This window comes from Rhinoderma darwinii, chromosome 3 (genome assembly GCF_050947455.1).
Source record: "Rhinoderma darwinii isolate aRhiDar2 chromosome 3, aRhiDar2.hap1, whole genome shotgun sequence".
Taxonomy (NCBI): domain Eukaryota; kingdom Metazoa; phylum Chordata; class Amphibia; order Anura; family Rhinodermatidae; genus Rhinoderma; species Rhinoderma darwinii.
Genome location: NC_134689.1, coordinates 9,324,225 through 9,348,316, shown reverse-complemented (window position 1 = coordinate 9,348,316; position 24,092 = coordinate 9,324,225). Strand labels below are relative to the sequence as shown.

Below are 24,092 nucleotides of genomic sequence, written 5' to 3'. Positions count from 1 at the left end.
TATTTTTTGTTTTACTCTTTTATTCGGGGAGGAAGGTTTATTTATTCCATGTTTTTTTATGTTTTCACAGTTTTTCTGTTGTTTTTCAGGTCTTGGATTTAAAAAAAAATAAAAAATTGGGGCTTTTTTAATGTTTTTTTTTTTTTATTAATAAAATCTAAACACGTGATAATGTAACTCGCTGAATCAGCTGTAACGCTGTAAAACGTAAATCCCAGTGCAACAAACTCCATGCCCCGTTCCATACATTAAGGTATTATGAAGAATTTTTTTATAATTTTTTTTTAATCCCGGAGAATAAGGACCTTGGCGATGTATTTAAGTAAAAAAAAATGTTACACAAGTTCCACCTAAGTCATGGAGTTTGTGGGGGAGAACTCAGCAGAGGATTAATGAGCGTCACAAGAGTGAGACTTAGGAGAAAATCCGCCACCGGTCTGGAGAGGAGACGGTTGTGCCACACGGGACCAGGATGGCAGCGGTGTGGACCCACCTTATGCGCTCCAAGAACCTGGTCCTGGTCATCTCCATCCCGCTGCTGCTGCTCCCCCTCCCCCTGCTGCACCCCAGCAGTGTAAGTATCAGTCACAATATCCGCTAGAACGTTTTATATCGAGGATTTGTTGCATTTATGTTGCAATTTGTTGTTTTCTTTTTGTTACTCGGAATTCCATGATGTGAATCCCCAAACCATGGCAGCGACCAGGGGGCACACGGCTTCACTGACTCATAGGGGATACAACTAGACCGGGCAGCAGGGACCAGTAAGATTCTGTGACTCACTGGCACTGTTATGGGACTATATGGATGGGTGACACTGTTATGCAGACACTGTGATTGGATGGCACTGTAATGGTGATGGTGCTGGTTCTGTTATGGGCACTGTGACTGACACTATTCTGGGGACACTGACTGACACAGTTATGGGCACACTGTGGATGGCAATGTTATAGAGGCACTGACTTATGGGCACACTGAATGATAATGTTATGGGGGCAATGTGGTTGACACTATTCTGGGGACACTAACTGACACTTAAGTGCACACTGTGGATGGCAATGTTATAGGGCCATTGTGACTGATACTGTAATGGGCACTGTGGTTGACACTATTCTGGGGACACTAACATTGTTATGGGCACACTGTGGATGGCAACGTTATTGGGGCAATGACATGACGACACTATGACTGACACTGTTAAGGGGATATTATGGCTTACACTGCCATGGCGACAATGTGGTTGACACGTTTGTGGCTGATACTCTTGTGGACACTAAAACTGACACTTATGGGCACTGCGATTGACACTATTCTGGAGACACTATGACTGACACTGTTATGGGCACACTGTGGATAGCAATGTTATAGCTACAATATAATGGGGACAATGTGGCTGACACTATAATGGGGATATTAGGGATGTCACTGTCATGGGGACAATGTGGTTGACACGTTTGTGGGCACTGTGACTGACTCGGTTATGGGCACTGTGTTTGACACTATTCTGGGGACACTGTGACTTACACTGTTATGGGCACACTGTGGATGGCAATGTTATATGGGTACTGTGGCTGACACTGTTCTGGGGACACTGTGACTAGCAATGTAATGCTGTAACTGGCTCTGTTAATGGATGCTGTGGCTAGCTTTGTTATGGGGGTACTGTGGGCATGGAGGTACTGCAGCTGACAAATTATGGTGGCTTTGGAAGGGGCTAGCAAGGTTGAGATAAACCGGTGGACACCAGGGAGATCTATATCTGGGCACCATCTTATCAGGACACCAATACTCGCCCCATCCCCCTCCTCACTGTGCACCAGAATATTTCCTGCCCCCATAACAGGACATCGAGTCATCACAGTGTAGTTATTTATGCTCTAAAAGAGCATCTGTCATGAAGATGGGGTTACCATGTCCCACCAGCCATAGGTGACACATCTGATCTCCTCGTCTATGGCCGCCCATATACCATCATTAACCAGTTATGTCCCCTACAGATAGAACTAGCAATTCTTGGCAGATACGGACTTCGACCTGTTGGGGTCTTTTTGCTTCTCTATGAAGGTTTTTACATGTTATCCCAGTGTCCAGACGTCATCATTATTCTTCTCTCTTTCTAGGAATCTTCCTGCGCCTACGTCCTCATAGTGACCGCCGTGTACTGGGTATCAGAGGCCGTTCCCCTTGGAGCCGCTGCCTTAGTCCCTGCGTTCCTCTTCCCACTTTTCGGGGTGCTGAAGTCCAGTGAGGTCAGACATTCTCTATATTATATAGTGACAATATATATGACATGTCTTTAAAGGTTTCTCCAATACTGTGCCCCCCCACTGAAATTAAAATCTATGAGGGGAGATTGCATCGCTGACACGGGGGGTCTCCATGTACCCCTATGACAATAAGGTTGTCATAAAGGGTGATCCTCCATATGGGACCGCCTATTAGCCATAGCAGTGATCTGCTGCAAAGAGTGTCTCCCACTCTGGAGGACTCCACATGACCATATATTACATGGTACTAGGTAATTCCACATTTCTCCAGCAGGGGCTGCTGCAGCTTCTCCCAGCACATCGGTCAGGACATTTTTCTTATACTACATTGCTGTAAAGCGAGTGCAAATGTTGCCAAATGGGTTAACCCTTTATGAGCACCTGTCACGTAAACGGTGCCCTTTGAATTACAATGCCCCCATAATATGTATATATGGATCACTAGCAGCTATTAAACATCATATTATGTGGATATAAAGGCTATGATTACCCAGAATGCAGTAGGCAGCACTTGATGGACTTGGCGTTGACTTGATGGCGATAAATTATAGCTCGGAATTCTGGGAATGTTACAAAATTCCATCGACTTCTTAGATACATTGTGTTAACAGAAGACAGATCCTTACCCCAGATCCTTGGATCTGTTCCCTCCTGATTCCGGTTTCACAGATGAGATTAAATCCAACAACCTCAGCCAGGATCCCGTGTATAAACAATGTCATAAGCCAGGGCTACTTCATAACCGCTGTGTACAGATGTAGCAATCTGTAACTTGACACTTAAATACTCTGTGGCAAGAAACGTGCCCTGTTCATTGTTTATCCTTTAATACATTAAAATCCATTGAAGTGGCAGCAAGTTATCAGGGTCAAGTTAAAGGGTAACTAAACTTTTAAAAAATTTTGACAAGCCAGAAGTTTTGATGGGTGGGGGTCGGAGCACTGAAACCCCCACCGATCGCTAAAACGAAGCGGAAAAGTGCTCGAGTGAACGCGGTGCCGCTTCATTTCAGATCAGCTTTCCTCGGAGCGGTGTACCGGCTCATAGACTTTTTTATTGAGCCCGTAAACCCCTACGAGGAAAGTCGATCAGAAACTAAGCGGCACCGCGTTCACTCTGCACTTCTGCCGCTTCGTTTTAGCAATCCGCGGCTGTCTCGGTTTTCGGACCCTTACCCATCAAAACTTTTGACATGTCAAAAGTTTACTTACCCTTTAAAGTTGGTTACATCTGTACCATGCTAGAAAACGTGTAGAGGGGCAACGGTGGTCCACAAAACGAGACGTACGCATGTACACAGTGCCACATGGGTCAATGGGGACCCCTTTCACTGTATGATCCAAATAATGGAGCCATTGGTGCCTAAATAGTACCACCATATAGTCAGGACCCCCATATAGTCAGGACCCCCATATAGTCAGGACCCCCATATAGTCAGGACCCCCATATAGTCAGGACCCCCATATAGTCAGGACCTTATTTACAGCTCATGCGGCTCCAGGTGCTGGGAACGGAGAAGGAATACCCCCTTACACACAGTTTTAATCAATGTGCGTCATAACTTTTTCGATATTCTATATAAATAATAGCGCCACACACAGTCAGTGTAATAATGAATGGCTTTCAATGCAGAGATAATAGTGCCATATACTGCCCAAATAATACCGCCAAAAAGTGCATAATGCTGCTATACATTGTCAATGAGCTGTGTGATGGCGGCAATAAAAGCTGCCACCCGACGCCCCAACCTATTGGGTATTGACTTTGCCACCATTGGTGGGGCTCACAGAATGGCACAGCAGTCAGCCCACCTGGCATTGCCCTAACTAAGAGATAATAGAGTTTGGTCCTAATAGAGAACCTGACCCCATGCACACGACCGTAGATTCCAACCGTAATTACGGACCCATTATGGCCGACAGACGCCTTCCCGTATACTTACAGGAAGGTGTCCGGGCCGTTGAAACCTTCCGTAAAAAATAGGACATGTCCTATTTTTTTTATTTTACGGACCGTGCTCTTATACTTTATAATGGGAGCGCGGCCCGCAAATGCGGATGACTGCGGCCGGTCGTGTGCACGGAGCCTAAGACAATAGTATTTGGAGTGATTACTCCCTCATTCCATATAAATACATTAGTGACTACGACTCCCCTTCTCCGTGTCCGGCGCTATTCTGTAATATACCCGGAGGGCACACGATGGATCCGGAGTAGAACATTGCATTGGTTTTCCTTCCTCAGTGGGGAGTCGGACGGATCATAGAAAACAATGCAGCCTTTCAGCTCCGGCCCGCGGGATTCCAGCCCACCTCAATAAGAAGTTTTTTATTAGAAATAAATACCCATGTATTGTGGGAGGAGGGGGGCATAAATGAGGTCGTCCCAGTGGGGCAAAGGTGGCACGGTTGGCACCAAGTTTACTAAGGTCCCGTACTGGGCTGCATTGCATTCTGACAGATGTGGCTTTGGAAACAATTAATATCAGATGGGAGAATATCGCTCCATGTCTGGTGAATGGGGAAAGGATTCTTCCTCCCACTACTTGCTCCATCCATGGAAAGGGAGCAAAGATTTTCTTACATGAATTAGATGTATGGAAAAGTACAATAAATATGTCGCTATAGATCCATGAGCTGAAATACCCTAAATAAATAGTCAGACAAAAATTACTTTTAAAAAGTGAAAAATTTTAAATCTTGTAAATTCAACCCCCCCATTACTACCACATGTGGACTGCTCCAAACATTTAGACGCGCACTATATCTATATATCACTGTAAACACTACTATGTAGGGTCTGTACGGTGTTCTTATATTGCACTATAGATCCCGGTTTAGCACTGTATGGCACGTTGTGTGTTCACTATAAGCGCTACTGCGTAGGGTCTGTAGGTTGTTATTATATGGGCACTGTATATCACTGTATGACACTATTAGGTGTTCACTGTAAGTGCTAGAATGTAAGGCCTGTAGGGTGTTATTATATGGGCACTATTATGTGTTCACTCTAACCATTACTATATAGGCTCTGTACGATGTTATTATATGGGCACTGTATATCAGTATATGGCACGTTGTGTGTTCACTGTAACTATTGCTATATAGGCTCTGCACGATGTTATTATATGGGCACTATATATCACTATGTGTGCACTGTAAACACTACTATATAGGGTCTGCACGATGTTATTATATGGGCACTGTAAACACTACTATATAGGGTCTGTATGGTGTTATTATATGAGCACTATATATCACTGTAAGCATTACTATGTATGGGGTGGTTGGTGTGGTGACATTTTTTGAGTATTGAATAGAGGTATTTTGACTGAATGACTTTGTTGTACGCCAGTTTTGCTATTTTCACGCACTGTCCAAAAACTATAAGGGAACGGCCAGACGTGGCAGAGTTTTTCCACTGCAAATGTCAGTGCAGATTTGGGGCAATTACGCAACGAATCTGCACCAACATTTGCATATTTGCCAGGTAATTCAGACGTTGCAGAAAAGACAGCGGACTTGCCACAGATTTCAGTTTTTGCATTGCAAAGGCTGAAATCCGCAGTGAAATTCCGCTTCTTCTCCGCAACAGACAATGCATGCTGCGGAGGGAAAATTCTGCACCGCAGTCTATGGTCCGCAGCGTCTGAACTAACTTGCCTAAAAATGTATAGAAACAAATGTAGAAAAAGCCTGCTGCAGAATTCCACTGCGGACTGTCCACAGCGCAATTCAACAGCAATTCTGCCACGTGTGAACGTGCCCTCATTTGGCACCATAGGATGGCATTAGTTAGCATTATTAGTAAATGTAATGGCTGAAACACAAGCAGCAGCAGAGAAGTAGCTGAAAGAGTTAAATAAAGCTTATTTATTGAATTTAATTAATTATTTATTTCCATTCCTCACCATTTTCAAGATCTCTGCTTTCAAGAAGCTAATAACCATCCTGACCATGTCTAACTGACACAGGTGCAGGTTTCGTTACAATGTTTCAGAGCTCTCTCTCTCTCTTGTAACTTTTGTGCACCTGCACCCGCAAGACATAATCAGGACAGGTGTTTGGCCTCTGAATGGAAACAATGAACGTTTCCATTCACTGACAGATGTCTTAAAAACAGTGACAAATTGAAACACAAAGTATAAGGGGAGAGGGTTTTATTGACAACGTCCAGCGTGACTGTAGGAGCATGGAATGAGGTCAGCCATCTGTGAAAAAGATCAGATCACTATACTGGTAAAAGGGGCGGGGCTGTGACAACTTAATCTGAAAAAGAGTGGTTTTCCGTATTAGATGAAGGCGCTGCTTTTACAGCCTTACTAATAGATGAGAATTGTGTATTCTGGATGCAGTTACATAACTCAACTCCATCACCCTTCAATATTTTTGGCCGACTTATTAAATATTAGCACACTGGAGCCTCTGGTGTTAATCATGGCTGGGCTTTATATACATGATTAGACTTGTACATTCCTCTGGCTTTGTTCACATATGGTCTGACATTCTTTTTCTGACCTCCCACCACCTTGGAAGTCTGAAACTGCAAAACTGAAATTTATTGTTTCACTGATCACAAGATTCTATGAAGATAATGGCTTTCTGATATCTGAAGAATTCATAATCCATGAGAAAGTGAAGAGAAATCTCAGCCTGGATCTATAATTCTCCCACTATCTCTCAATAAAGGACTAGACAGCAAAACACATAAAACTCTACGTGAAAGCGTCACACTACCGTGGCAAAGCGACTTCAACGGCGACAAAAAATAGGCAGGTTGTCACATCATGTAGTAGAGTTACTTACTCTAACAGGAACAGAAATGACCAGCTCTTTTTTTATATATAAAACAAACCAGTTATGAAATATTGCAATTTTCATATTAACCACTAGATGTCAGCACAACAGCCTCACTAATAAACCAGGAACATCTCATCTTACATCAGCTGCAAAGTAGATAGAAAGTCACATTTCTATTATACTGCTGGAGCCTAGATAGGCAAAATCACATGGTGGAAAAACTTGCTTATCCAACTAGGCTTGTGTTAGACATATATTTTGCAATTATTTAAATACATATCACTATATTGAATAGCCAAAATGATGTGAATGAAGTCAATAAACCTTATATTAAGGTGTGTTTTGGTCAAAAATCTTTAGTAATGGTTTTTACCTACAGGTGGCTGCAGAATATGTTAAGAACACGACACTTCTTCTCATGGGGGTCATCTGCTTGGCAGCTTCCGTAGAAAAATGGAATCTACATAGGCGAATAGCTCTAAGAATGGTCATGATGTCCGGAGCAAAGCCGGGAATGTGAGTATATATATATATATATATATATATATATATTAAATTTAAAAAAAAGATTTAGACTATGGCTTTAAAGGCCAGAGCCTAATGCAGAATTATACTAACCAAACTGAGAAATATTTTTATATATCTTTATATGTTAATACTTGATGAACAAGAATATGCCTACTATAATATTGCCCTCTATATACAAGACTATAACTACTATAATACTGCACCCTATATACAAGAATATAACTACTATAATACTGCCCCCTATATACAAGAATATAACTACTATAATACTGCCCCCTATATACAAGAATATAGCTACTATAATACTGCTCCTATATACAAGAATATAACTACTATAATACTGCCCCTATATACAAGAATATAACTACTATAATACTGCTCCTATATACAAGAATATAACTACTATAATACTGCTCCTATATACAAGAATATAACTACTATAATACTGCCTCCTATATACAAGAATATAACTACTATAATACTGCCTCCTATATACAAGAATATAACTACTATAATACTGCTCCTATATACAAGAATATAACTACTATAATACTGCTCCTATATACAAGAATATAACTACTATAATACTGCACCCTATATACAAGAATATAACTACTATAATACTGCTCCTATATACAGGAATATAACTACTATAATACTGCTCCTATATACAAGAATATAACTACTATAATACTGCCCCTATATACAAGAATAGAACTACTATAATACTGCCCCTATATACAAGAATATAACTACTATAATACTGCCCCTATACACAAGAATATAACTACTATAATACTGCTCCTATATACAAGAATATAACTACTATAATACTGCCCCCTATATACAAGAATATAACTACTATAATACTGCCCCCTATATACAAGAATATAACTACTATAATACTGCCCCTATATACAAGAATATAACTACTATAATACTGCCTCCTATATACAAGAATATAACTACTATAATACTGCCCCCTATATACAAGAATATAACTACTATAATACTGCCCCTATATACAAGAATATAACTACTATAATACTGCCTCCTATATACAAGAATATAACTACTATAATACTGCTCCTATATACAAGAATATAACTACTATAATACTGCCCCCTATATACAAGAATATAACTACTATAATACTGCCCCTATATACAAGAATATAACTACTATAATACTGCCCCTATATACAACAATAAAACTACAATAATACTGCCCCCTATATACAAGGAATTTAACTACTATAATACTGCCCCTATATACAAGAATATAACCACTATAATACTGCCCCTATATACAAGAATATAACTATTATAATACTGCCCCCTATATACAAGAATATAACTACTATAATACTGCCCCCTATATACAAGAATATAACTACTATAATACTGCCTCCTATATACAAGAATATAACTACTATAATACTGCTCCTATATACAAGAATATAACTACTATAATAATGCCCCTATATACAAGAATATAACTACTATAATACTGCCCCCTATATACAAGAATATAACTACTATAATACTGCCCCTATATACAAGAATAGAACTACTATAATACTGCCCCCTATATACAAGAATATAACTACTATAATACTGCCCCTATATACAAGAATATAACTACTATAATACTGCTCCTATATACAAGAATATAACTACTATAATAATGCCCCTATATACAAGAACTACTATAATCCTTCTCCTATATACAAGAATATAACTACTATAATAATGCCCCCTATATACAAGAATATAACTACTATAATACTGCCCCCTATATACAAGAATATAACTACTATAATACTGCTCCTATATACAAGAATATAACTACTATAATACTACTCCTATATACAAGAATATAACTACTATAATACTGCCACTATATACAAGAATATACCTACTATAATACTGCTCCTATATTCAAGAATATAACTACTATAATAATGCCCCCTATATACAAGAATATAACTACTATAACACTGCCCCCTATATACAAGAATATAACTACTATAATACTGCTCCTATATACAAGAATATATCTACTATAATACTGCTCCCTATATACAAGAATATAACTACTATAATACTGCCCCCTATATACAAGATTATAACTACTATAATACTGCCCCCTATATACAAGAATATAACTACTATAATACTGCTCCCTATATACAAGAATATAACTACTATAACACTGCCCCCTATATACAAGAATATAACTACTATAATACTGCCCCATATATACAAGAATATAACTACTATAATACTGCCCCCTATATACAAGAATATAACTACTATAATACTGCTCCCTATATACAAGAATATAACTACTATAATACTGCCCCCTATATACAAGAATATAACTACTATAATACTGCCCCTATATACAAGAATATAACTGCTATAATACTGCCCCTATATACAAGAATATAACTACTATAAGGGCATGACCACACGTGGCGGATTTCCTCCGCAACTGTCCGCATCAATGCCGCACAGAATCTGCGTTGCAGATTCTGCTGCGGATCTGCACAAAATGTGCAGTAAATTGATGCGGACTAGCTGCTGCGGACTGCGGGAAAAGTACTTCCCTTCTCCCTATCAGTGCAGGATAGAGAGAAGGGACAGCACTTTCCCTTGTGAAAGTCAAAGAAATTCCTACTTACCGCCCGTTGTCTTGGTGACGCGTCCCTCCTTCGGCATCCAGCCCGATCTCCCTGGATGACGCGGCAGTCCATGTGACCGCTGCAGCCTGTTATTAGCCTGTGATTGGCTGTAGCCGTCACTTAGACTGAAACGTCATCCTGGGAGGCCGGACTGGAGACAGAAGCAGGGAGTTCTCGGTAAGTATGAACTTCATTTTTTTTTACAGATACATGTATATTGGGATCGGTAGTCACTGTCCCGGGTGCAGAAACAGTTACTGCCGATCGCTTAACTCTTTCAGCACCCTGGACAGTGACTATTTACTGAAGTCTCCTAGCAACGCTCCCGTCATTACGGGAGCCCCATTGACTTCCTCAGTCTGGCTGTAGACCTAGAAATACATAGGTCCAGCCAGAATGAAGAAATGTCAAGTTAAAAAAGCAAGACGGATCCGCAGCACACATAACATGTGCATGACAGCTGCGGACTTCATTGCGGAAATTAGAATCTCCATTGAAGTCAATGGAGAAATTCCGCCATGAGTCCGCCACTGCTCCGCAACAGACAGAGCATGCTGCGGACACCAAATTCCGCTCCGCAGCCTATGCTCCGCAGCGGAATTTTACGCCTCGTCTAAACGAACACTGCTAAATTAAAGTGTAAGTCAATGGACAAACGGCTCCGCTGCGGATTAACGCTGCGGAGTGTCCGCAGCGGAATTTAAGTGAAATTCCGCCACGTGTGAACCCAGCCTAATACTGCCCCCTATATACAAGAATATAACTACTATAATACTGCCCCCTATATACAAGAATATAACTACTATAATACTGCTCCTATATACAAGAATATAACTACTATAATACTGCCCCCTGTATACAAGAATATAACTACTATAATACTGCCCCCTATATACAAGAATATAACTACTATAATACTGCTCCTATATACAAGAATATAACTACTATAATACTGCCTCCTATATACAAGAATATAACTACTATAATACTGCCTCCTATATACAAGAATATAACTACTATAATACTGCCCCCTATATACAAGAATATAACTACTATAATACTGCCCCCTATATACAAGAATATAACTACTATAATACTGCCCCCTATATACAAGAATATAACTACTATAATACTGCCCCCTATATACAAGAATATAACTACTATAATACTGCCCCCTATATACAAGAATATAACTACTATAATACTGCCCCCTATATACAAGAATATATCTACTATAATACTGCCCCTATATACAAGAATATAACTACTATAATACTGCTCCTATATACAAGAATATAACTACTATAATACTGCCCCCTATATACAAGAATATAACTACTATAATACTGCCCCTATGTACAAGAATATAACTACTATAATACTGCCCCCTATATACAAGAATATAACTACTATAATACTGCCCCTATATACAAGAATATAACTACTATAATACTGCCCCCTATATACAAGAATATAACTACTATAATACTGCCCCCTATATACAAGAATATAACTACTATAATACTGCTCCCTATATACAAGAATATAACTACTATAATACTGCCCCCTATTTACAAGAATATAACTACTATAATACTGCTCCTATATACAAGAATATAACTACTATAATACTGCCTCCTATATACAAGAATATAACTACTATAATACTGCTCCCTATATACAAGAATATAACTACTATAATACTACTCCCTATATACAAGAATATAACTACTATAATACTGCCTCCTATATACAAGAATATAACTACTATAATACTGCCCCCTATATACAAGAATATAACTACTATTTACTAATTTTGCTGGAAAACTGGTTAATAAATATAATTTTGCCGTTATTGGTGAATGATTTTGGATTCCCCTTTATAATAAATGTCTCAGTGTCTGTTCTGTGTTGTCTCCAGGCTCTTAATGTGCTTCATGTGCTGCACTGCTCTGCTCTCCATGTGGCTCTCTAATACATCATCCACCGCCATGGTGATGCCCATCGCTGATGCAGTTTTGCAGCAGCTGACACGCGCTGATGAGGAGCACGAGGGAACGGTGGTCAATGGCTCTACGGCACCGGAAAACGCACAGCAGAAAGGTCAACAGTATTACTGCAATTTACAGTAAAGCGAGGCGCGAGACGCAGAGAATGTTACTACAGTTTGAATCTTTGTACTTTAGGAAAAATCATTTAGATCAAAAACAAAATGAATATATATTGCAGCGTCCATTAGGGGAAGCAGCCACATATAAGTTATAGGATGCAATCATTTCTGCTTGTAGTCACCACTAGGGGGAGCTCCATACATATGAACGTATACAACATGTATTGAGTTCAATGAAAGCATCAGCATAAGACAATATGCAGCGAGCTCCCCCTAGTGGTGTCTGCAAGCAGTCACAATTTTATCATGTTACTCCGTCGCTGAGTAAAGGGAAGCAGAGGATTTGGAACTCTGTATCAGATATCTGAGCTATGATATATTATGAAATAAATCAGAACAGAATTTCGAGCCTTTGATTAAATTAAATTTGGCCATTACTGCAGGGATTTTATCTATTAACCCATAACTACTCTAGAGAACAGTGGACATTACCAAGATTTCACATCATCTGTCTGAATCTTATACATTATTCTCTGAAAAACTCTTTGTGCTTTGCAGGTGGAAAGGAGAAGCAGAACCAACCTTCAATTGAACTCATATTCATCAATGAGGAGTAAGAATAACCCAGTAGATTAGTCAGACTAAATAGGTAATATTGAGGAAACCTCAACATAAGACAGGAGGGGTCATCTGATCGAGAAAAAAAAATATTTGAGATATTTATCTACGTACCTGGAGAGGTTTAGGTTGCACTATGGTGTTGGTTGATTTCTGAATTGCTTCTTTTATTTAAAAAATTTGCTTTTTCAGGAATATTTGTTTGGGCAGCTGCAGGTTCAGGGATCAGTGGGCATTCCCTGTGAAGCAGCTCTGTCTCCAGTCCTCCCAATGCTTTAGCCTTTGCCACCTTCTCCTCCTTTCTCCCTTTCATACTGAATGGCTGAGCAGGCCAGGATTTCTGCAAAAAAAATCCACACAGAAGTCTCCTCAGAGATATATAACCTGCTGTGGGTGAATAACTTTGACTGGCACTTGCCATAGAGGTCTCTAAGGTGCTCAGGAATTGGTTAGCAAGAAGCAGGAGATATGACTAAAGGATCAGACAACAAACTGGAAATGTTTAAGGCAGCAATAACGTGGTGTGCATAGGTCAGCATAGGAGCTGTGTACAACAAACGGTAGGAGATTTTGAATCAAGACTTTTTGCAAAGTTGCTCAATATTTATTTTAAAATGCATCGGAGCATTAAAAAAAAAAAATGTGTGTATGTATGTATATATATATATATATTGCAAGAGGTAGATGGTAGACAGTGCCAGAGATGTGTTACAATGTGACGACAGGGAAAGACCAGTCTGCATACCCCAATGTTGCACACTGAAAGTTGAACAAATAGTGGGGGGTGGGGTAAAGGTTGCACCTATGGGGCAAAAAAGGTTAAAAAAAAAAAAAACAGTGAATATATAATAATGAAATGCCCGTGTTTACATATATATGACCAAGTCAGATGATTGGCTACTTCATTGATGCTTTTTTTTATTCTAGGGCAACAGCAAAGGACCTCAGCAAACTTATACAAAGCAAGGTACAACTATACCATACCAGCGGCGTTTCTGTATTTTATGTTTATGCTTTCTATTAGAAAATCCATATTAGTTTAGAAATTCAGATCTAACCTACATATACCTCCCATTGCTAAAGGAATAGGTTTGGGATCTATCTACTGAGTTTGGGTGCGATTCTACACAGCAGGGGCCCACTTAGAGGGTGTTCCTAGTACCTGAAATCCCCCATGTGCGCCATTTATGAGAACGAAAGTTAAATAATACAATTATTTATGCTGCCACTAGGGGGAGCTCACTGCATACTGTTTTATTATTGAGATCAACGGGAGTTCTGTCATTTCCTATGTAGAAAGCTCCCCCTAGTGGTGACTCCAAGCAAGCAGGATTTGCAGCTCTGACTCCTATAAAGAATTTTGGGCCTATTTAAATCTCAGTAATGGGAGGGGGATGGTGAGAATTCATAGCCATGGTGGGATTGGTTGATCTTCTTATACGTCCACCTTTTCAACCAGCAGAATCTCAATGGCGTTCATATGATTGCCAACCCTATGAGAATCGTGAAGCCCCCTAATAATGGGCAGTCTCTTCCTCAGGTAAGACAACAGCAGCAGACAGTGTCCCTATACTGAATGGTGCAAAAATATATATTCAAGGTAAAATTGTCATTATCCCTAATAGACCCAGATTCTGGTACTACCATCTACTGAGTCCAAGGATCCCAAAGAACAAGGGAAATACAGATCCAAGCATGACCATATGATCTGCAAGTGCCTGTCACTAAGCGTCTCCTATGCAGCGACCATCGGAGGCATTACCACCATTATTGGGACCTCCACCAGTCTCATCTTTCTGGAGCACTTCAAGAAGTAAGCGCTGCATGTGCCTGATGAGTGCGATTCTGTATTTTAAAAAATTCCCTTCACTGCCAATACGAACAGCACACGTTCCAGGTTACATGATAAATGTCAAATAGGTATTTCTAAATATATTGGCTGTAACTTACATCATGCACCAGGAAAAATCTAAGTTTTTATACTCCGTTTATACTCAGGGTGTTCCTTTTGCTCAGTTTACTATAATACTGCCCCCTATATACAAGAATATAACTACTATAATACTGCTCCTATATACAAGACTATAACTACCATAATACTGCCCCCTATATACAAGAATAGAACTACTATAATACTGCCCCCTATATACAAGAATAGAACTACTATAATACTGCTCCTATATACAAGAATATAACTACTATAATACTGCTCCTATATACAAGAATATAACTACTATAATACTGCTCCTATATACAAGAATATAACTACTATAATACTGCCCTCTATATACAAGAATATAACTACTATAATACTGCCCCTATGTACAAGAATATAACTACTATAATACTGCCCCTATGTACAAGAATATAACTACTATAATACTGCTCCTATATACAAGAATATAACTACTATAATACTGCCCTCTATATACAAGAATATAACTACTATAATACTGCCCACTATATACAAGAATATAACTACTATAATACTGCCTGCTATATACAAGAATATAACTACTATAATACTGCCCCTATATACAAGAATATAACTACTATGATACTGCCCCTTATATACAAGAATATAACTACTATAATACTGCCCCTATGTACAAGAATAGAACTACTATAATACTGCTCCTATATACAAGAATAGAACTACTATAATACTGCTCCTATATACAAGAATATAACTACCATAATACTGCCCCCTATATACAAGAATAGAACTACTATAATACTGCCCCCTATATACAAGAATAGAACTACTATAATACTGCTCCTATATACAAGAATATAACTACTATAATACTGCCCCTATATACAAGAATATAACTACTATAATACTGCCCCTATATACAAGACTATAACTACCATAATACTGCCCCCTATATACAAGAATAGAACTACTATAATACTGCCCCCTATATACAAGAATAGAACTACTATAATACTGCTCCTATATACAAGAATATAACTACTATAATACTGCCCCTATATACAAGAATATAACTACTATAATACTGCTCCTATATACAAGAATATAACTACTATAATACTGCCTTTATATACAAGAATATAACTACTATAATACTAGTCCTATATACAAGAATATAACTACTATAATACTGCTCCCTATATACAAGAATAGAACTACTATAATACTGCCCCCTATATACAAGAATAGAACTACTATAATACTGCTCCTATATACAAGAATATAACTACTATAATACTGCCCCTATATACAAGAATATAACTACTATAATACTGCTCCTATATACAAGAATATAACTACTATAATACTGCCTTTATATACAAGAATATAACTACTATAATACTAGTCCTATATACAAGAATATAACTACTATAATACTGCTCCCTATATATACAAGAATATAACTACTGTCATACTGCCCCCTATATACAAGAATATAACTACTATAATACTGCTCCTATATACAAGACTATAACTACTATAATACTGCCCTCTATGTACAAGAATATAACTACTATAATACTGCCCCCTGTATACAAGAATATAACTACTATAATACTGCCCCTATATACAAGAATATAACTCCTATAATACCGCCCCAATATACAAGAATATAACTACTATAATACTGCCCTCTATATACAAGAATATAACTACTATAATACTGCTCCCTATATATATATATGAATATGGATCTGTGGACATACAATAGGAAATATAATTTTTTACATTGCAGTCGGTACCCGGATGCGGAGGTGGTGAACTTTGGCACCTGGTTTGTGTTCAGTTTACCCATTACCGTCATCGTCTTATTTCTGACCTGGGTCTGGCTGCATTGGCTGTTTCTTGGCTGCAAGTAAGTGTTAGTATTAGAGGAGAAGACACGTGGACATTCTTTTTGATTATTGTTTTCATGTTTATTTAGATTATTGTAATGTTTTAGTTTCAGGGAAACCTGTTCTCTCAGTAAGACACAGAAGACCAGACAGGAAGAGTTGTCAGAGCGACGCATCCAGGAGGAATATGAGAAGTTGGGGAAAATGAGGTATAAAATATAGAAGGTTACGTTTAACATTACGTCATATGTCACCCCACATTAGCCGCACAGTGAGCCACCATCATTGACCTGCGGGTGGGGTGCAGAAAGTGACCACCCCTACTCCTATAATTGCAGTGCTTTGTGGGTGCAGTGCCACTGCTGTATAGGTGCTGTGTGGGTGCTGAATAAGTTCTGCGTAGGTAATGCATGGTTACTGTGGAGGTGCTTTGCGGGTAGAGAATGAGTACTGTGTGGGTGATGCATGGGTATTGTGCAGTTGCTTTGTAGGTGCTGAATGAGTCTAGGTGGATGCTTTGTGGGTGCTGAATGAGTCTGAGTGGGTAATGCATGGTTACTGTGTAGGTGCTTTGTGGGTGCTGAATGAGTCTAGGTGGATGCTTTGTGGGTGCTGAATGAGTCTGGGTGGGTAATGCATGGTTACTGTGTAGGTGCTTTGTGGGAGCTGAATGAGTACTCTGGGTAGAGAATGAGTACTGTGTAGGTAATGCATGGGTACTTTGTAGTTGCTTTGTATGAGATGGAGTACATGGGTGCTGCATTAGTACTGTGCAGTTGCTTTGTGGGTGCTGTATGGGTGCATTGTCCGTGCATTATAGGAAGTGTGTGGGTGCTATGCAGTTGCTGTGTGGGTGCTGCATCTGTGCTTAACCATTACTATCTGGGGGCTGTATAGGTGCATTGTCATTGCTTTATATTATTGTGTGGGTGATATTAAAGTGATGTACAGTTGCTGTGTCTGTGGTTACAATGTGGGTGCTGTGTGGGTGCATTGTCAGTACTGTAGAGGTACTGTGTGGGTGCTGAATGAGTACTGTGTGGTGCTGTATGGGTGCATTGTCAGGGCTTTACAGGAACAGTGTTGGGGATATTTAGGTGCTGAGCAGTTGCTTGATCTGTTCTTGATGGTTACTATGTGGGTGCTGTGTAGGTGCATTGTCAGTGGTACTGTGTGGGTGCTATAAGATGGGTGCTTTCTTGTTACTCTGTGGGTTTTGCATGAGTATTGTGTGCCTACTATATGGAAAAACATGGGAGTGGATGCAAAAGTACATCAAGGGTGTGAGGCAAACCTTGGCTATGAGTGCCCTAAAATCGGGTCCCGGAGTGGTTACCTTTTTCAGTCCCAGGGAGCCCCCCCTGCAGGTAATAATTGAGATCAGGTGTTACATGACATCTCTGGATCGGTAATGTCTCACGTCGTGAACTTCTCAGATATTTGTATCTTATTCTTTAGTTACCCAGAAAAGGTCACCGTCTTCTTCTTCATCCTGATGACCCTGCTCTGGTTTACACGGGAACCCGGGTTCGTTCCAGGCTGGGAATCCCTATTTGATAAGTGAGCACTCAAAAATTAAAGGAACAGCTAACCTGTGAATGTGAATGCCATTTGTTGTTCCCTGTTAGCAGCCATTTCTGGTTTTATAAGCTGCCATTTTTAGGGCTTCTTGAATTGATCCATGCCATTCCGCCCCCTTGGGTGCAGCTCACCTGTGACATGTGCTTGTGTTTCAGGAAGGGTTTCAGGACGGACGCTACAGTGTCAGTGTTCCTGGGATTCTTGCTGTTCCTGATTCCATCTAGGAGACCCCAATTTACCTGCTTTGGAAAAGGGGAGTCAGGTGAGAAGCTTCTGCCCACCCTCCAGTCACGCTGCTGGCAGGACCCGCTACTACCCCTTCTTTCCGTTACCCTTACCTGCTGTCTGGGTTGTGGGTGACAGGACCCCTCTTTTTCCCTCGGTCTGGCTTTAAATCTACTTTGACGACAGATAAGTAGCACCAGGAAGAAGAATTGCCACTGTGAGCTGCAAACAGCTGAGAATTGAAGAAAATTCTCAGATGCCAGGAGCTCTGTAAGCAACTGAAATAAAGTATCTGGCACTGTGTATAGGTCACGCTCTGCCTGAGACTGTTAGTGAGGGAACTGTATATGGGGGCAATATGTCTGGCACTGTGTATGGGGCACTTTATGGCTGGCACTGTGTATGGAGCACTTTATGGCTGGCACTGTTAATGAGGGTTCTGTGCATGTGGGTACTATGACTAACACTGTGTATTGGCACTCTGGCTGGCACTGTGTATAGGACACTCTCTGCCTGACACTGTTAGTGAGGGAACTGTATATGGGGGCACTATGTCTGGCACTGTTTATATGGGCACTCGGCTGACACAGTGTATGGGGCACTTTATGGATGGAACTGTTAATGAGGGTACTGTGCATGAGGGCCAACACTGTATATAGGGGCACTCTGGCTGGCACTGTGAATGGGGCACTCTATGGTAATCACAGCTAATGAGGGCAGTGTACATGCCGGGATTCTCTGACCTGCATTGTTAATAAAGGAACTGTATATGGGGTAGTACGGGTGATACTGTATATAGGGGAACCCCATTCTGTCACTTTGTATAGGGGCACTCAGTGGCTGGCACTGTCAATGAGGAAATAGTATATGGGGCACTATGGCTAATACTGTGCATAGAGGCACTCTGACTGGCACTGTTAATAAGAGCACTGTGTATTGGGGCACCCTGGCTGGTACTGTTACTAAGGGCACTGTTTATGGGGGCATCCAGTTATTGCCATAATTTGATTATGTGCAAAAGTTTTCCAGCTGCGACCAAATTATGTTGCATCTAGAAATTACATTGAAACCATTCTTGAAAGTTGGTACATGTAGATCTTGGAGATTTTCTAGCCTGTGCCCCCGTATTTGCCCCTTACCCAGGATCAGCAACTGGGACGGTGCCGCCCTGCGGGGCATTGGTTGCACACATGTGATGGGATTTTTGCCCCCAGGACAGAGTGAGGACAAGGAAGAAGATGGACCCCACCTGGGAGGCCCCATGTTGACTTGGCAGGAATTCCAGAAGCATATGCCCTGGGAGATTGTGGTGTTGGTTGGAGGGGGTTACGCCCTCGCTGCTGGGTGTAAGGTAACTATGACCACAGCTCAAAATTATTTTTTTTAGAATTAAGAGAGAATTCCGACTTCCAGTCATTGAATGGTCCGGCCAAAATGTCTTCATATTTTGTAATGAACATTAAATACCACAACCACAGCTCAGTGTTATCATAGGGTCACTGGCCAATATATCAATTCTCGTTTGTCACTTTCCAAACGTCGCAAAAAATAATAATTACTTATAAGTTCAGATTGGTCTCGGTACAATTCAGTGTCCCTATGATTACATTTAGCTACCAAAGCACATAGCCAGGAAGTGTTGTCACAGGGACAGAAGCGCCTGACTGCTTTTGTAACTCATCTGAAATTTCTATAACTCAGCAAATCAACACTTTGAGTCATCTGTTCCCTACATTCTCATCACAGGGTCATTGACATCGATGGTTCTTCTAATTTAGTGCCTCCCAAACCATAGAATTCAAAATGGTGCCCACTTCTCTGGTATAAATAATCTGCCGGGAGGGCTCGTTTTAAAGAAAAAGTGGCCCCGGGCATCAAGCAAAGTTCATGCTTTTAGACAACTTTTCTCATAATGTATGAATCCCTGTTGGTCTAGGGTAATGAAAAAGTTCATTGTAAATTCCTTGGTGGTCTAGGGTAGTGAAAGGGTTCATTGTATTCCCCTGGTGGTCAAGGGTAGTGAAAGGGTTCAGTGTAAATTCCCTGGTGGTCAAGGGTAGTGAAAGGGTTCAGTGTATTCCCCTGGTGGTCTAGGGCAGTGAAAGGGTTAATGATATTCCCCTGGTGGTCTAGGGCAGTGAAAGGGTTAATGATATTCCCCTGGTGGTCTAGCGCAGTGAAAGGGTTCAGTGTAAACTCACTGGTGGTCTAGGGTAGTGAAAGGGTTCACTGTATTCCCCTGGTGGTCTAGGATAGTGAAAGGGTTCTGTGTAAATTCCCTGGTGGTCTAGGGTAGTGAAAGGGTTCATTCTATTCCCCTGGTGGTCTAGGGTAGTGAAAGGGTTCATTCTATTCCCCTGGTGGTCTAGGGTAGTGAAAGGGTTCATTCTATTTCCCTGGTGGTCTAGGGCAGTGAAAGGGTTCATTGTAAATTCCCTGGTGGTCGGAGGGTAGTGAAAGGGTTCATCGTAAATTCCCTGGTGGTCTAGGGTAGTGAAAGGGTTAATTCTATTCCCCTGGTGGTCTAGGGCAGTGAAAGGGTTCATTGTAAATTCCCCTGGTGGTCTAAGGTAGTGAAAGGGTTCATTGTAGATTACCTGGTGGTCTAGAGCTGTAAAGGGGTCAATGACTAGTTTTAAGTTTCTTTTGGGGATCCCATCCCTTAAAACGGGCCTAGTTACTAGAAGTTTTTGAGGGTTTGCAGCATTACCTCTTATTGATTGGGTGACTGGTTTCTCTTGTAGACCTCAGGCCTCTCCACTTGGATCGGGCGTCAGATGGAATGTCTGAGCAGCCTCCCGTCCTGGGCCGTCAGCCTTCTCGCTTGCATTCTGGTCTCTGCTGTGACGGAATTTGTCAGTAACCCTGCTACCATTACTATATTCCTGCCGATCTTATGCAGCCTGGTAAGAAATAAAAAACCCACTGGGGTAAAATGGGCATCTCCATGCAAAGGGGCATCTCTCACTAGAAGAGTTTTTGTGAAATAAGGTGCCCAAATACAGGTGGCCCATGGGGTTCATATGCATCTAGGAATTGGGCATGCAGATTGGGGTGGGGGGGGGTGGGGAATTCAGGTGAAAGCTTCTATGGGCCGATGAGAAACATTCATGGGGCTCATAGGTAGACGGCTTCTTGTCCAACAGACTTTGAACAGGTCTACAGGAAATCACACGAGACCCCTGGGTAGTTCTGAAAGGGCTCGGCCACAATTTTGTGGGCCATTTAGTGGGTGATTTGCCTGACTAAATGGCCCCTAAAACCGGAGGTTGCTAGTTTATCATCGGGACCCTCCCCTGCTCAGTTTGCCAGCACTGACAACAATACAGCCAGATTACCCAGGTCACCATGGGCATCTCATGCCAAATGCCCTGGTGGTGACGCCAACCCCGACTACACCTAAGGCAGGTGGAAAAGCAAGAAGAAAAAAAAAACGCAACTTGCCGCTCGCTGTGGGCAACTCCTGACTTTTTTCCGTATTAAATTGTCTCGCAGTCGGAAACTCTTCGCATTAACCCTTTATACACACTGATTCCGGTTGCCATGTGCATCTCATTTGCGGTGATGCTACCAGTGGGGAACCCGCCGAATGCCATTGTATATAACTACGGGCACTGCAGGATCAAAGACATGGTAAGAGAACGCCCTCTACTGGTAGAATGAAAAGTTTTATAACTTTTTTTTAAATAATTTACGTCAGTATTCTGGCGTTTAAAAGTCACACATTTTGGCGCACTTAATATTTGCGCCTTTTCACACCTCTTGCCGCTTTTAAAAGTGGCGCAAAAAGTGGGCAGAGTAGGGCAACTATGGATCCGACAGATTTACTATGAGTATTATAGTACAAGTCTCCGCCTGTTCATAGAAGGCGTAAATTACAGTTTCTGTCTTTAGGACATTCAAGGATGCGCCAAATTTATTAAGAGGTGTGCGCAATCTTAAAAATCTGCCCCTTTGTGTTTCAATTCCTCACTATTGTCAAGATCTCTGCTTGCTTGAAAGAAGCCATTTTTATTTACATAAAGAGGCTGAAGACCTGTACAGACCTAATACTTCTCCCAGCTGAAGTTTTGTTACAGTTGTATCCAGTCTAGACAATCCCCTGTAAACAACGCACATCAGCAGCACAAATCTCTCCATTGTACTGATAGTTTTGCTACAATGTATCAGTGCAGGCAAATGTATCAATCTAGAGTCCCGGATTGTTTAGATCACAGAGGATTGGCCTGGATATAATGTAACAAACCCTCAGCTGTAAGATGGATTAGACCAGGACAGGTTTTCAGTCTCTGTATTTAAACAAGAATGTTCCTATTCATTGACAGCAAGCAGTGATTTTGAAATCTTGAGGAATTGGAGCTAAAAGCATATTAGAAATGTATCTGCCCAGAAATCAAATAATTACATTGACTTCTTAAAAGGAAAATGCAGGGTAATAAAGTTGCATAGTTTATACTCCATTCACAACCAAAGCTGCATTCACAGTTATTCAGGCTCAGGTCAAGTACTTCTGCTCAGGTGGCATCCTTGACTGACTGCAGGGGGCAGCATTTTGGTACGTGTGCGGTCTATCCCATCACTTTTCTATCTCCAGTTTAGGGTGGGGTACAACTCCATCAGAATTACAACTGCTACTGAGCTTCAGTAAATCAATCCATGCAGACACAATCAGCAGGGGGTGAAAGTAGATACAGGGTTCTACAGTCTGAGAGCCAACAGGAAGAATTTTGAAAGCAGCTCTGGATGTGACTAGAGTACAAGTCATAATATGACTCGAAATAACTATCTGTATAAATCTTTTTTCCTGTCCGTAGGTGAAAGCAGGTCTAGGCGTGAATGTCATCGGTCTGGGTATAATCATGGTTGCCATTAACACGTGGGGCATCAGCCTCTTCCAGCTGAACACATTTCCGGACTGGGCCATGATTCAGAACGTCACTCAGCACCTGTGAACGAAGCAGCCGGAGACGGACACTGAACTACGGAGAAGAGTCTGGAGGGGGGACGGGGGGCAGGGACACGGCCGCAGAATACAAAGCTGCACACCAAAGGACATTACCAACGCTCAGTATCACTTTTACTTGAAAATGCAACATTTAAAGGGGCAGTACTCTCTTTGGACAACCCCTTCCCATATGCCCTATGATGTCACATAACGGTAATTGATGGGGGTCCCTTAATCGAGACCCTCTATCTGCCAGAGTATTATACGGTCAACTGCAAAACCAGAGAACGTCAAGCAGATCCCCCAGATGATAAATGCAGATTGTGGGGGGTTCCGGTAGCTTCGCTATAGGGGGAGTAGGAGTAACCGTCACACCCGGGCCTCTCTGGGAATGGGGTCAATTAAAAAGGGGCTACCCCTTTAAATCCAATTATGGAAACGGGCATCCTAAAATATATTCCCGGCTCGGTGGTCTTTCACTCCACAGATGTCCAGTGTTACAT

General features: G+C 40.9%; 1 protein-coding gene across 1 annotated transcript; it reads left to right on the top strand.

Moving 5' to 3' along the window:
* Positions 1-472: 472 nt before the first annotated feature.
* SLC13A4 (solute carrier family 13 member 4) lies at positions 473-23,612 on the top strand. Its single transcript, XM_075859808.1, has 16 exons — positions 473-574; positions 2,121-2,249; positions 7,445-7,581; positions 12,201-12,382; positions 12,948-13,002; positions 13,935-13,974; positions 14,470-14,547; positions 14,633-14,820; positions 16,739-16,858; positions 16,946-17,047; positions 18,297-18,398; positions 18,575-18,681; positions 19,859-19,995; positions 21,389-21,550; positions 22,140-22,277; positions 23,459-23,612. Exons 1-16 carry the CDS (start codon positions 473-475, stop codon positions 23,594-23,596), a joined length of 1,917 nt encoding a protein of 638 aa, XP_075715923.1. The 3' UTR covers positions 23,597-23,612.
* The last annotated feature ends 480 nt before the right edge of the window (positions 23,613-24,092 follow it).